Source organism: Melopsittacus undulatus, assembly GCF_012275295.1.
Source record: "Melopsittacus undulatus isolate bMelUnd1 chromosome W unlocalized genomic scaffold, bMelUnd1.mat.Z SUPER_W_unloc_4, whole genome shotgun sequence".
Classification (NCBI taxonomy): domain Eukaryota; kingdom Metazoa; phylum Chordata; class Aves; order Psittaciformes; family Psittaculidae; genus Melopsittacus; species Melopsittacus undulatus.
The window spans coordinates 1,783,091-1,798,256 of NW_022993946.1; the positions used below are offsets into that span (position 1 = coordinate 1,783,091).

General features: G+C 38.9%; 1 protein-coding gene across 4 annotated transcripts in view; it reads left to right on the top strand.

Moving 5' to 3' along the window:
• LOC117438279 (unconventional prefoldin RPB5 interactor 1-like) overlaps positions 1-15,166 on the top strand; it is a 103,566-nt gene that overhangs the window by 40,913 nt on the left and 47,487 nt on the right. For all 4 annotated transcript variants that reach the window (XM_034073810.1, XM_034073808.1, XM_034073809.1 and 1 more), the window contains exons 3-4: positions 474-552; positions 3,505-3,640. In XM_034073810.1, the coding sequence (XP_033929701.1) occupies positions 474-552; positions 3,505-3,640 (215 nt within the window). The remainder of the gene's footprint in view (positions 1-473; positions 553-3,504; positions 3,641-15,166) is intronic.

Sequence of the window (15,166 nt, forward strand, 5' to 3'; positions counted from 1 at the left end):
ATCAGAATGAATTAAAATGCTGCCCATTTATGTCAGCTCAAAACAAGGTCATGAATTCTTTATTAAAAGTGCTACTTGGAAGAATTTGTCTCTTATAAAGTATAAACTGGATTTTCAGTTATTTTTCTAAATATTGATGGTGGCATAACTATTAAACTTGAACATGGAGTGAGAAATGCCAGATCCTAGTGAAAGAACTGATTATTTGCACCATAAAAAATTCAAATTCAGAAAGAGACATGCACAATCTAAAATAATCATGACTCTATTTTAATACATGTTATTCTAAAATAATATATTATGTTTGTTATCCCAAGTCTTTTATAAATAAGTTATTAATCTATCAATTGTATGTGTTTAAGAGTAAAATAGTTTCTTTTTCTGTATTTTTTGTTTATTGTTAAATTACTAGCAGAAAAATGTTAACTCTTTACTTTAGACATGAAACTGAATCATCTCGAATTTGTCAACAGGAAGAAGGTGGAGAGTGATTATGAGGCTCTTCAGGATCAACTCCATACATTGCCCAATAAACTGTCTTACGATATCATGGTATGTACGCTGTAGAGTTCACACAAGGAAATGGGCTAAAATGTTTAGCAACTCTGGTATCTGCACTGGTAGTGAGGTGTTATTCAGGTGGCCATGTAGTACTTGGTAATGTTATGTTTATTATGGTAATAGTTAAACCTTTGCTTTTGTTTCTCTTTGAAATCCATTGTAAATTACAGTGTTACTGATAACTGAGAACCGATGACATAAATGCTAATAGTAAACCTGACATATTTGATATGTAAATCTTTTGTATAAAAAACTGTAATTATGACTGAATGTCTGTTGTTCAGCAGTGAAGTCATAACATAATATGACTTATGTTATTTAGTCATTTCCTGAGAAGAGTGTGGCCATAGTATTTCCTGATTCATGGAAATAAACCCTAGAACACTGATTTTTACATAGAAAGGTGCTGCTAATTTTTGTTTCACAGATCTTCACATTGACATAGTGATCTTTTCTGGTGCTTTGAATCTTCCCTAATAGCTGCACAGCTCCCTGTGTAAACTTTACCCTGTTGGCTCACCAGAATTTTGACCAAATTGGCTTTTCTCTCTTTCTTTTGTCCCTCCTCCCTTCTCAGGTTCAATTCAAGTTATATATTTGAAGGGAGGGAAGTTGTACTGTAAATAACTGAATGGCTGGTTTCAGCCCAGAGTGCCTGGCTGCTTTCTTCCTTTGACAGCTTGGCTCAGCGTATAGAGTTGAGTTGTTAGTAAGATGGTGTTGGAGTATTCTTACCATGTGGAAAAAGTGAATGTTTCCCTTTCCTGTGCTAATGATGCAGCACTGGATTTTATGTGTGTAGTCCATTTACTATGTGTATATGTGTGTCCACATGTTGTAAAGCAAAAAGATTGTGTTGTTTTGAAGCATAGCAAACCCCCTTTTTTAAAAAAAAACAAACCAAAAACTAATGTTGTGGTTTAAACCAATCCACACAGCTTGTGCACTCACTCCCCCCCTTGCTCCCCCGACTCCTGGAGAATTAGGAAGGAGAATCCAAAGAATGTAGCCCCCACGGGTTGAGATAAGAACAGTTTAATAACTAAGGTATAACACGAATCACTACTGCTACTACTAATAATAATCATACTGATAATACTACTAATAATCATAATGATAAAGGAAGTACAAATGAAGAGAATACAACACCTCACCAGCCACCGACCCATAACTCACCCCACCCTGCCCGACCGATACCTCCTCCATCTCCCCAGAGTCTCCTAGCCCTTCCGGGTAACTCCCGGTTACATCCTGGGTATGACATGCTATGGTATGGAATACCTCTTTGGCTAGCCTGGGTCAGGTGTCCTGTCTCTCCTTCCTCCCAGCCTCTCTTCTACCCTGGCAGAGCATGAGCTCAGAAAAGGCCTTGGACAAACCAAACATTTGAGCAGTAACTCAAAACATACTTGCTATCAGCAACCGTTCTCAGCCTGAAAGTCAGAACACAGCACTGCACCAGCTACCAAGAAGGAGAAATGACTGCTACTGCTGAACCCAGGACATCTAACTAGGGCTTATTCTTAGTTAAAGCAGCAGTGTCAACTCACATCTGTTATTTTAAATGTATGTAAGTGGTTGCTATCCCGTTAGCCAAATATTTTCATATGTTTTCAATTTTGCTTTCATCATTTTGGGAGAAGAGTGTACAGGCAAATAGTGGAGTCTGCTACTTGAAAACCAAGTTGGGAAGGGTACACATGTAGGAAAAGCACATTTGGCATAGCCTTAATGTCAGGATGCTGCCTGCTGGAGAACTGTTTAAAGCCATGGTACCCTTCTGGATACTGCAGCTAGGGCAGAACACTTTCCAAGGGAACTGATCCACTAGGCCGAGTGCTCTGCTTCAGTACAAATGTGATGAGAAAGCAAGTGGCTATCCTGAGGAAATGAAGGAGGTGGCAGAGGAATAAAGTAGAAGGAACTGATACAAACTGGCTGAGACAGATCTCTTTTTACCCTAAGAAAGAGAAAACTTGAAGTGGATGTGGTTTTTAGTCTTTTGCCACCTTCATTTTAACTTCAATTTGATTTTGGTCTCCTTTGCAATTGAAGCCCAAAGGCAACCAGACAGGTGGCAGTAGGTCTGAGGGGGCTGGTGCAGGAGGCAGGCATAAGGGTGGACAAGGCTTCTTAGCAACAGGACTTGCCTAAGCACTGTCTGTAAAATGTGGGCTGTGGAAGGTGTCTTAATTCATGAAGACAATGTTCCAGGCATTGTAATATGTGTTAGAACAGGGCTTACACATCTTAAGAAGCATCTCTTAAAGTTGTAAAATGTGTTTATCCCCAGTGTACTCCTGTCTGAAGTATTCTGAGTCAGTATTTGGAGAGTTATTAGAGGATAGGTATTGCTTGGTGGAGCATTGCTTGAAGGTTGAGGACTGGTGAATGATAAAACAAAGTGAGCTTAAGCACAGTCTGTGATCCTGCTAGTAGCCCTACAAACTTATGCTGAGATTTCTAGGTACTTACTATTAGCAAGACAGATATTGAGAAAAGCAACTTAAATTTGAGTTGACCATACCTATTTAAGTATTTTTAACATTTTAGTAAAGGTAAACTTGCTGTTATTAGGAAATGAATGTAGTCTGTGTATAGCAAACATGTAACTCACCCAAATGGTAATATTTTTGTCATCAAGTCTTACATGTTTAGATTAAGTGGATTGTTTTCCATGCGAGCATTCCACTATTCCATAATTTTATGTCAAAAACCAACTTGCCTAGTTAAATATTTTTCAGATTTTGTAAGTACAATACTAAATTTAAATTGATTTGGTCATTTGAATAGATATGAGGGATTAGTCATTAAATAACTGCTGTAGAATTTTTATTTCTTTAACTCTGTATTTTATTTTTTGTTAAAAACTAAGGCATGAATGATTGTCTAGGCTTTATTTTCATTTGTAATTTTCAGCAGTTTCTTCTCTGCCTTTCACAGGTACCTTTTGGTCCTCTCGCCTTCATGCCAGGAAAACTTCTCCACACCAATGAGGTTACTGTTCTGCTTGGGGACAACTGGTTTTCAAAATGCTCAACAAAGCAGGCTGTTGAGCTGGTTGAGCACAGAAGAAAATGTATGTATGCTTCTGAACATAAATTAATAGTCAAAATTGTCTTTGTAATAATATATAAAATTAATAGCATCTACACTGTGATTTTATGAGCTCATTAACAGAAGTCTTATTCAGATATAATACCAGTTTAGCACCTTATTTTCCATCTTTATATTTTATTGGATATGTCATATATTTTTAAAGACCTAGCCAGAGCTTTTTTTTTTCCTTTTTCAATGACCATAGAATCATGGAATAGTTAGGGTTGGAAAGGACCTCAAGATCATCTAGTTCCAACCCCCCTGACATGGGCAGGGACACCTCCAACAAAACCATCTCACCCAAGGCTTCGTCCAACCTGGCCTTGAACACTGCCAGGGATGGAGCATTCACAATCTCCCTGGGCAACTAATTCCAGTGCCTCACCACCCTAACAGTAAAGAACTTCTTCCTTATATACAATCTAAACTTCCCCTGGTTAAGTTTTAACCTGTTACCCCTGCTATGAGGTCTCCACTCAGCCTTCTCTTCTCCAGGCTGAACAGACCCAACTTTCTCAGCCTTTCTTCATATGGGAGGTGCTTCAGTGCCCTGATCATCCTCGTGGCCCTCCTCTGGACTTGTTCTAACAGTTCTATATCCTTTTTATGTTGAGGACACCAGAACTACACACAGTACTCCAAGTGAGGTCTCACGAGAGCAGAGTAGAGGGGCAGGATCACCTCCTTCGACCTGCTGGTCACGCTTCTTTTGATGCAGCCCAGAATATGTTTGGCTTTCTGGGCTGCAAGCACACACTGCTGGCTCATGTTCATTTTCTCATTGACCAGCACCCCCAAGTCCTCCACAGGGCTGCTCTGAATCTCTTCTCTGCCCAGCCTCTCACTGTGCCTGGGATTGCTCCGACCCAGGTGTAGGACCTTGCACTTGTCATGTTTAAACTTCATGAGGCTGGCATAAGCTCACCTCACAAGCATGTCAAGGTCCCTCTGAATGGCATTCCTTCCCTCCAGTGTATCAACTGAACCACACAACTTCGTGTCATCGGCAGACTTCCCGAGGGCACACTCAATCCCACTGTCCATGTCACCAACAAAGACGTTGAACAAGACCAGTCCCAACACTGATCCCTGAGGGACACCACTCGTTACTGGTCTCCAGCCGGACATTGAACTGTTGACCACAAGTCTTTCTGTGTGGCCATCCAGCCAGTTCTTTATCCACTGAGTGGTCCACCCATCAAATTGATTTCTCCAATTTAGAGACAAGGATGTCGTGTGGGACAGTGTCAAATGCTTTGCACAAGTCCCAGTAGTTGACATCAACTGCTCTACCCCTGTCCGTCTGTTCTGTAGCCCCATCATAGAAGACCACTAAATTGGTCAGGCAGGATTTCCCCTTAGTGAAGCCATGATGGCTGTCACCAAACACCTTGTTGTTTTTCATGTGCCCTAGCATGCCTTCCAGGAGAATCTGCTCCAAGATTTTGCCAGGCACGGAGGTGAGACTGACTGGTCTGTAATTCCCCGGGTCATCCATTTTCCCCTTCTTGAAAATGGGGGTTATATTTCCCTTTTTCCAGTCATCGGGAACTTCACCTGACTGCCATGATTTTTCATGATGCATCAGCTTAAGTTACCAAAATTCAGGTTTTGATGTTAGATGTTAGAATGCAAGATTAGTCAATATTTGTTAATGTTTGATATATTCAAAAATAAAAAAAGAAAAAAAAAACAAACCAAAGTAAACCCCCCTTTCACTTTTCTTTAATGTGTGAAATGCTGTATTTTCTTCCAGAAAGTGGACATCACATTGTACTTTTGCTCTTAGTTACCTTATATTCTGTTTATATATTCTGCATATATATTATAAACCTGTATTCTGTTCTCTTGTCTTTCTTTGCTGCCTTCTCCTGTGTTTTAGTTGGTTTTTTTTTGGGTTTTTTTTTGTCCATATAATTTTCCCGCTTTCTTCTTCCTCTACACATGCTTTACTCCTGCTTTTTGGTTTGGTTTTTTTTTCTTACTTGCTGCCCAGGTGCATTTCTGCCTCCTGCCCTCAGCGTTACTATCCGCTGGTGTGGAGAGATCCACTGCTTCTCCCCAGATGTTGTGCTGTCGATGACCACCAAATTTATCTTCCATACCAGTACATCACAGAGGCAGACAAGACAATTCCTGGTTTTGTTTCCAGCTCTTTTTAGTTGTTGATGAGATCTTGGCTTTGAAGAGCCAGGGATACCAGAAAGTAGTGTGCATAGTGCACTTTGGAACCTCTTTATGTTAGAAAGAGTGAGGGCCTAAAATATTTGATGTAAATGTCAAGGAAGGAAAAGCACAATGAAATGGAAAATAAGTTGGTACCTAATAGCCTTTTCTGCCTGCTTCAGGTAAGTGTTTGAGTAATTTTTTTTTGTACTGGTTTGACCTGTAATCTGTCTCATTCCTGAATGAGTGCTCAGTGCAGCTTTACCCTGTGGCTGCTACAGCTACCACAACTGTTTATGCTAGAATTTTGGAGTTCATGTTGCTGCCTGCAGCAGAATACCTCAGAGCTTCCCTATCTGAATAAGTTGGGTTTTTTCCTCAATTCTGTGCAAGCAATATTTATGTAAGAAAAGTAAAATTTTAATAAAAATTCATTTTCTGCACTACTATAAAATATTCCTTTATGAAGAACATTGCCAAATGTATAGAATTTTTATTTTACCTGATATATCTTAATCTCGTTCTCCTGACACAACTTTGCCATTTTCTTTCTTACTGAACTGAATCTACATTATTTATTGTGACTCTTGTAAGATTTCAGGTCCTTATCTTTTTTCTTGATCATCTGATACTTTTTTCAGTGCTGCAGTATATTTTTGTCACCAGTACATTCAGTGAAATCATTTGACCTTTGCATAGTAGATGTTTGAACATTAAGTAGTCTGCTGGGAGACGCACAATAAATGCTGTATTCTTTCCTTTATGATCTTTTAACTTGCATTTAGAATACAAACTCAGAAATACTAATTTCTGTTAAAGCAAAATAGTCTTTGATGTTGGATATAAACCCTCCATGCAGCTGGTAGTTCACTTCAGCTGTGTGATGGCTGCCAGTGGGAGGCTCCAAAACACAGATATTAACTAAAATATTTTTTTAAAGGACCATTTTCAGTTTTGGATGACAAAAACCATATTAGTACATATGATTCTAAAAAAAAAAATTTCATAGATACTCATTTGTCCTTTAAAAAATACAACTGACAAACTTTCACTCATTTTCACACTAAATAAGGGCAACTTAGAGGAGTATATTGGGGATTTTATTAGTTTACCTAGAAAAAAAGTTATGTATGTGAAAGACCTGTAGGCCATTGCTGGATAATGTGTATTGGCCACTCATGGCACAAATATGAAAGACTGATCTTTTACAAGCATTAGTTTAAAGACTCTTTTGTGTAGTTGTTTTCATATGTATGTCTTCTGATTTCACTTGCATTTTCTGAGCATAGTTTACAGGACAATATATACTGGGTGTTATAATTACATTGACACAATGTGATTTGATTTTTAGTGCAGAATTGGTTTGTTTTGGATATAGATTCCATGCATAGGTCACACAAACTGTAAAAGAGGGCATGCTTCCTGCAGAGGATTACATTGCAAGCAGTCCCGAATGTCCCGTGTGCTAGCCAGAACGTCCTAACAACAGCAAAGCTTTTTTAAGCATGTACTTACAACCAGCATGTGATGCATAGGAACTGGGGTCTGAATAGAGCAAAGAAAGGCTCATGCTGGAATTGCTTCCCAAACAGCTTTCAATATTTGTTGATGGTTTGTTTCTTCAGTGACCTGATGTTACTCTAATTTAGATGGGTATGTTTTTCATAACTAGCTGGTCAAATCTGTTCAGATTAACCAAAATGAACTTAATTAGTATAGCACTAGTAATTTAGTACTTTAACATAAGTTTTAAGGAAATAAATACAAGGCACACATTTTCATTGCTTACCACATCTTGTGTCCCATTCTCCTGAATGGTGAGGAGTGGGAGAGCTTGGGGCTTAAGTTTTTTAGTGGGACTGTCTCTTAGGTAGAAAAGGGTAAGAGATTCCTGTAACTCACTTCTGAGTGTTGTTTCTTGCTGATTCTGGGGAGTTTTCTTTATTGCCTTTGACTTGTTTTGTGGAGGTCTGCCCACTGAAGACCTCTGGTCACCAGGGGTGACCCAGTTTGCCTTTGAGGATGCCACTGCCCTAACAGTTAATTTAATCAAGGTTCACAGAAAATTTTCTTTACAGTTTGATTCCTTCTGTATGTGTTGGATTTGTGCAAGAATGGACAATAGGAATTTGCATGTTTAAGCAGTAGTAGTGCGAGATAAATCAAACAATGTCAGTGAACATAAATCCTTGTAAGTTAGGGGTAGCAATAAGAGTGTACTATATATAAAAGCTTTAAATATTGCTTAGTACTAATTAGGTCATCTTTCTTTGTCTCAGTAGTTTTGTTAAATTTGCTTTTTAAAGGAGAGCAAGTGAAAAAAATGTTTGCTTCTGTGGAATAGAGAAATGCCCAGCCACAACAGATAAATTTCTTTTTAAAATTTATTTGACTGAAAGGAATAATTGAAGGGTTACTGTACTGCATTTTAAATGCACTTTAACTGTCATAGCTATAGAAAGCCCTATTTTGGGACTACATTTTTGCATGCTTAGCTTCTGATTTAGATGCAAACTGTTCAGCACTGTGATTTGTTGAAATGTATTTGGTAAAATTTGGGACAGTCACTCATGTCAAATGTTACTTTTTCATAAAATATCGATCATGTCTTCTTGAATAATATCTGAGTTGCAGGAGGTCTTAATTTGCTGTGCATTTTTGTGACATCCTAGATTTTCAGTTAGTTCCAAAACTGTAAAAAAAAAGATCCAGTGAATTTTATGGAACTGCCAATATATTTGTAATTGTTTTAAGTTTATTGCAGTTTGTTAAGCCAGGTAGTACAGATAATGGGAAACACATTGCACACGTTTGTGTGAAAAATGTGAACAAAGGATATGTATACCAAATTATATTATAATAAAAGAAATTAGCTTTTTAAGTATGTCACAGTTTAGCACAACAATAATGCAATTGTAGGTTTTTCTCTTACAATTATCTTGCTTAAGGTACTTCTTAATATTTCTGTTCTCCTCAAGGCAAGACTGTATTGTCTCAGAATTTAGAGGGAATAAAGATTATTTTTTTCAATGTGTATGTTTTATGTGTTTGTGATGATATAAATTGCATTTTTTCTCTATATCCATAATCACATTAATTCTTTAAAATGGGAAATTTTTCATTACAATAGTCCCTGTGGTAGTTACTGTAGAAAGAAATTAAATTTTTCTTGTAAATATTTATAGATTATTTCAGGATGCTAGATATTCCAAATGTCTAAACACTTTAAAAGGTGGGAAATGAAAACATGCACACAGAACTAGGAGTGGTTTTATTGTGTTAAAAATTTGTCAGATAAAAACAAAATCCTACTTAAAGGAGAGTTGGTGAACTACTTAGCAACTGTGTCTTCAGTATATGTAAGAATACCCTTACACTGTCATGCTGCAGATGAATTAATGAAATTAAAATACTGACTACATTAAAATACAGTATTGTGATAGTACCCAATTGTAAATTGCAGAATGTAACCTTTAATGCAAATATTTGTGTCAATCAAAATTGACTGATAGCTTAGTATATGGGATTTAACAGATGCCATTTTTTTAAATAAGATGGTCCAGGTGAATGAGGACCAGTTTGAATTTGTTCCTTATCAGCATTTCCAGAAAAAAAAGGATATTGTCTCCAAAATATATGATAGGAAGGCTTTCCATTTTCCATCTGTGAATGAGTGAGGCCTTTAGAAGTTTTAGTATTTCATTCAGGGGTGAAAATAACTTCCTTTATATTCTAAAGAACATAACACAAACTTACCTACTTGATTTTTTTGGGAGAAAGAACAAAAAATGCAGGCAATGTTACAGAGAAATCTAGCCGTTGCTTTTCTTGATTAAAAGATATTAAAATCTGCTCTTTTTCTTCATGCTGGAGAACTTTCTTTCACTGTGCTTTTGAACATCTTTTTTGCCATTTCTTGTGATGATTACTTTTTAGTTTGATAACCTACATCAGTTCCTTCCTTACCCTTGTTTACATCAGGAGCTGGTTCGGGGCAGTGCTAAGCGCTCTAGATTTGCTCTGCAGTTCCCAGGAGGTGCTGAGTTTCTCACAGTACCACAGTCCATGTATTTTAACAGAACATAGTGGAATAAAGTAAGGAGCATAGACTCCTTTCTGTAGGTTATATATTGTGATTCAAATAAGCCTTTTTGAACTTTAATTGTGTTCCTAAAGCCAAATTATCTATACACATTTTTTCAGAAGAAAATCCAAATGACTTTGGCTTTCATAGCAAAGGAACATGGAAAACAGAATGAATGTTGTTTTTAAAAGGCGCAAAGCAGCTGCAAAAAGTGTTGCATTACATTTTATAAACTAGTGCAGTTACTCTTATAAAGAATGAATTTATTTATGTGGTTGCAAGCACAAAGAGAACTTAAATCCATATACACAAAAAGCAATTGGGATTCTCTTTTGAATCTTAAAACAAATGAATCTCTAGAAAAATTAATGGAAAATAATAGTAAACCAGAGAAAGGTGATTTGAAAAGCTCTTAGTAGATATTTTTTTCTGTAGAACGGCAGATTTTACTTCTTTCAAATAACCTGTGATAGTTTGTTAAAAAATCTTGTCTGAAAACATATTTTATTGCAGATTAAATATATATATATTGAAATACACTTAAAAATCCTTAATCGATCTACTGATACAGGCCTTTAAAAGCAAGAAAATAAGTAATGCACTTAAAATAGCATGCCATAACTCAACCCATTAATAGTTCTTGTAAGTGTACTGTAGTGCTCTGCTTCTGCAAGAAAATACTTTCCATCTCCAAAGGTTTCATAAGTGAAGTATATGCAGTAGGTTGCATGATACCTTACCTCCAGCCTCAGTAATATTAACATGCTGCATTAACAGACTGCATGATAGGTGTTCTTTTGTTCAGGGGTCAGTTGTAATTGTGCTAGAAATGGCTGATCATAGAATCACAGAATGGTTTGGGTTGCAAGGGACCTTAAAATCATCTTGTTCCAGCCCCCCTGCCATGTTATATCCATAAAACTTGCCCAAAGACTAACTGAACCCAGCAAGGTAGACCAGGCTTCAGCTTCCTCTCAGTTTGTCCTGTTTCACACAGTCTGACTTTTCAAAATAGATCAACCTGTTCTCACTATTCTTGTCTTACTATTTAAATCCCAGCGTAACATACAGTTTCCAGAAGTAACTAAAATAATGTCTGTGATTCCCCAAATCCTTATAGACAACACTCCAAGGACATTCTTTCAAAAGCCAAACCCATCATGCTTCTTGGCCAAAAAAAACGGAGTACTAAAAAGGGGGAGATGTGGATACAGTGTTCTCACAGGAGAATGGATATTTGGTACATGAGCTCTGAATAACTGAAAGATACAACAAGGCCGTGAGAGGCCTGATGAAGCTTAAGCAAGTAAGAAAAGAAGCTGGAATTCACTGAGTGATGAGAACTGTGAACTGTTGGCAAGCTTTTGAGGTCAAGTTCTCACACCTGTGCTTAACCAAATATATGTTAGTCACTAAGGGTCTTCAAGACAAGTATCCAATCATGATATGCCAACTTGCTGTAGGTGTGTGTAAGCAATAGTATATGAGGAGCTAATGCTTTTCAATAAATGGCTTTATGTCTGATCATATTGATCTCTGACTGAGTCCATTCCGCGGCAAATGATGCCCGAACAGGGACCCTCTATAAATTCACATTGAAACAGAAGAGGGTGTGAATCGTGGTTCTGCTAAGAAATCGGCTGAAATCGATCTGGCTGGATCAAGATCCGGAGGCAGAAGCCTCAGAGGTGAAATCCTCGGATCAGAGACTTGTGAGCCCGGGAGACACTGCGCAGTGCAAGTAAGGTGAGCAGCCGGATGGTTGGAAGGGAGCTTAAGGATGGGAAAACAGTTAAGTAAAGAAGAAGAAGTAATACTTAAGCTCTTCCAACATATCCTCTCTGTGAGAGGGACAGACTATGATGAAGCTATGCTAAAAAGATTGTTGCTCTGGAGTAAGGAGAAGGAGTTAATTGTGGGAGTTGGCGAAGCCTTTAATCTCGAGACTTGGGAAAAAATTGCTAAGGAAGAAGCCTCCGTTTTATGGATGTTTTCAGTCTTTCTTAAGGTGAAGGGAGCAACCCTTAAAGAGACAGACTTAAAGTTAATGTTGAAATGGTTGAAGACTCATTACCCAGAGACTGATGAGTCTACCAGAATTGAGATATCTTTGTGGAATGGGGCAGGAGTTAAGCTGTGGAATGCAGCCACAAAAGGCAATGACGCTGTGAAAAGTTTGTTAGTCATTTAAAGAACTGTTTTAGAGACGTTAAAGTAAAAAAATGAGATCATGGGGACCAGCGCCCCCCCCCCGCCCTCCCGCCCGAGCCTCCGCCAGTTGCCACTATGGCTGTGAAGACTGAAGACGGGGATGAAGACGATCCTTTCAACTCAGATCCTATGGATCCCAAGAAGGAGCCTGTGCACGTTCATCAGTTTGCTGTTGCTGCTCCTGAGATTCTGTCGCCTGATAATTCCGATGCTGACCTGGATGGTGCTTTTGACCTGGAGCCTATTCATCTGGAAAAGAAGCCTGATTTATATCCCCCATATCCTCATGATAAATGGGCATCTGTAAAGGGAGAAGTGAGATGGGTGGGGGATGCGGATGTATTGCGCAGTTTCCCATGGTGTGTGTGCTTCCCACCTGAGATGGGAAGGTCTCTTGTACGCTCTTATCAGGGGTATCGGGCAGAATGTGTCAGACCATAGACTTTGGACCCCATACGCAAATCCTTTGATACAGTCTCTGTGATACTCATGTACTAGAAGTTGGTAGATATAAGTATGTCCATGTTTCTAGTGACCTTTGGAGACCTTTATAGATATTGCTGGCAACTTCTTCCAGCATAGGCTGGCCACCTGTGTTGGAATGAGTGTGCATTTTGGTCAGTATAAAAGCCCAAGCCTCATGCGATGTGAGGGAGGCAGAGCCTCTGCGGGGATGCCCGCTAAGGTTGAGCCTGCCACCTCGCACTGGGATGATGCTTCTCGGAGCTGGTTTCCTGATAGTCTTCACAAGGTCCTTATGCCACGCTCTGCATGTGGGGCTGTGAAGTGGGAGTAATGATCGTCTGGATTTTGTGTTTCAAATACTGCAGTTGGGTGGAGTGTGCTTGTTGAATCCCAAGTGTGTGTGTATGTGTGTGATGAGGGTAGACAGTATTGTATATATTTTTTTGTTTTCAGGTTCATGTAAAAGTTTTTAACAGGTAGCAGTTTAACATTTCAGGCAAGAAAGGGTTAATGCAAAAGTGCCATTGCCAAGCAGGAAGGCATTTATAGTGGCCGAATAGGCTGGCATTTATAGCTGTGCAAAGCAGGGTGAGCGACTCTGGAAAAAAAAAAAAAAAGGAGGGGAGAAGTTCAATGGAACTTCTGGGATCAGTTGATGGGCTGAACCTGCCTTCTCCCCATAGGGACACCTTTTGGGTAAGAATTTTATGCATGCTAAATAATTAACTCATTCTAGCTGTTATTAGTGACTGTAGTTTTGTTATGTATTGCTTCAAGCTTGTTTTCCAGCCAGTGTACTGTCAACAGCACATAAAGGATTTGATTCAGTGACTCTGTCAGCATGGGTCCCTGAATAGGTTAGTCGAATCCCCCTCCGATACAGTGGGCTGTCCTGTACAGTTCCCACAATGGAATGCAGACAGGCTGGTTGGACACAAGGGTCTTGTCTTTCTTGGGACACTGACAGGCTGATCAAATATAAAGGGCTCAAGGAAACCCCCTTTATAATGTTACAATGTGGTCTGAGCCATAGGGGTTAGGAAGTATTGCTTTTGATTCTGCATGTGTGAGAGAAAAAGAAAAAAAAAAAAGGGTGTATAATGATGGAGCAAACTCCTTGACTGTTAACACTGTGCAGTCTATTTCTGCAACTGCTTCACATTCCTTTTGCATCAGAATGCTTCTGCTTTAAGGAATCACTTTAACCTCTCTACTTCTCAAGAACTGATAACCTGGGAGGAAGGGGTATATTTGTGTCTTCGAACTTACAGTTCCATGGTGGCTGCCTGCAAAGTTTGTCAAGCCTTGCCATGAGTGGGACAGATGAGTGGAAGAACCCGATGCATCAGCTACAGGAGCTGACTGTGAATATCCCAAGAAGAGTGAGATAGAGGAAGATAAAAACGAATGATTGCAAAACATCACTTGAAGACAACTGAAAAGTAACAACTTGAATATGCGTGCTTGTAAATTATTAGAGGTTGTGATTTTGCATATAAAACCACCTGTATTTACTACCCAGTTGCTAATAAGAAAGTATACCTTGTATTGTATGGATTTGTCACTTGTAAAAGAGATGTTAGAGCATGCTAATTTGCAGCAGCTGCTAGAAAATGCTAAGACAAAAGCTAGAAAGATTCTAAGATGATGGTAGTGTTATAAAGCAGGTAATGGAACAAATTAAGAGGGTGGGAGAACTCCACTGCAAGAAATTTCTTTGGTTAGTCACTCGCTGCCATCAGCATCTTCAACATGCTGCTGCACTCTGTGATAGTTACTCTGCTAATGTAAATCTGTGTGCTTTGCTGTAGTAGTGACTTGTTACTGGATGAAGCAGGTGAAACTCTGCATTGACAACAAGGTGCAAAGACTGAGATTGACCAAACGCCTGCTACCACAATCAAGGGCAAGACTGGGGTGGCCTCTGTGTCTGTCACTAAGAAGAACCTTTAGCTCTGCTGCTGGCTGCAACCCAGCAGGCGTAGAGTGGTGGAGACACATGCCATGCCACACCTTGATGTGAGCACATCTGTTAAATCCCAAATATTCCAACCTGTTACATGGTGTTCAGGATTCACTGGTATGCCACATGTTATAAAAGTTCAAGTGACTTCAAATCAGACTAATCTTACTGAAATAATGGTGCCTGGAGTAGTGGGCGGTTATGTTACACAAGTCAAGCAGTGATAGAGCAGACACACCAAACTGTAAAAAACTTTTAGTAAAACTAAAAAGGGGGAGATGTGGAGACAGTGTTCTCACAGGAGAATGAATATTTGGTACATGAGCTCTGAATAACTCTGAAAGATACAGCAAGGCCGTGGGAGGCCCGAGGAAGCCTAAGCAAGCAAGATAAGAAGAAGCTGTAATTCACTGAGTTATGAAAACTGTGGACTATTGGCAAGCTTTCGAGGTCAAGTTCTCACACCTGTGCTTAACCAATTATATGTTAGTCACTAAGGATCTTCAAGACAAGTATCCAATCATGATATGCCAACTTGCTGTAGGTGTGTGTAAGTAATAGTATATAAGGAGTTAATGCTTTTCAATAAATGGCTTTTTGTCTGATCACATTGATCT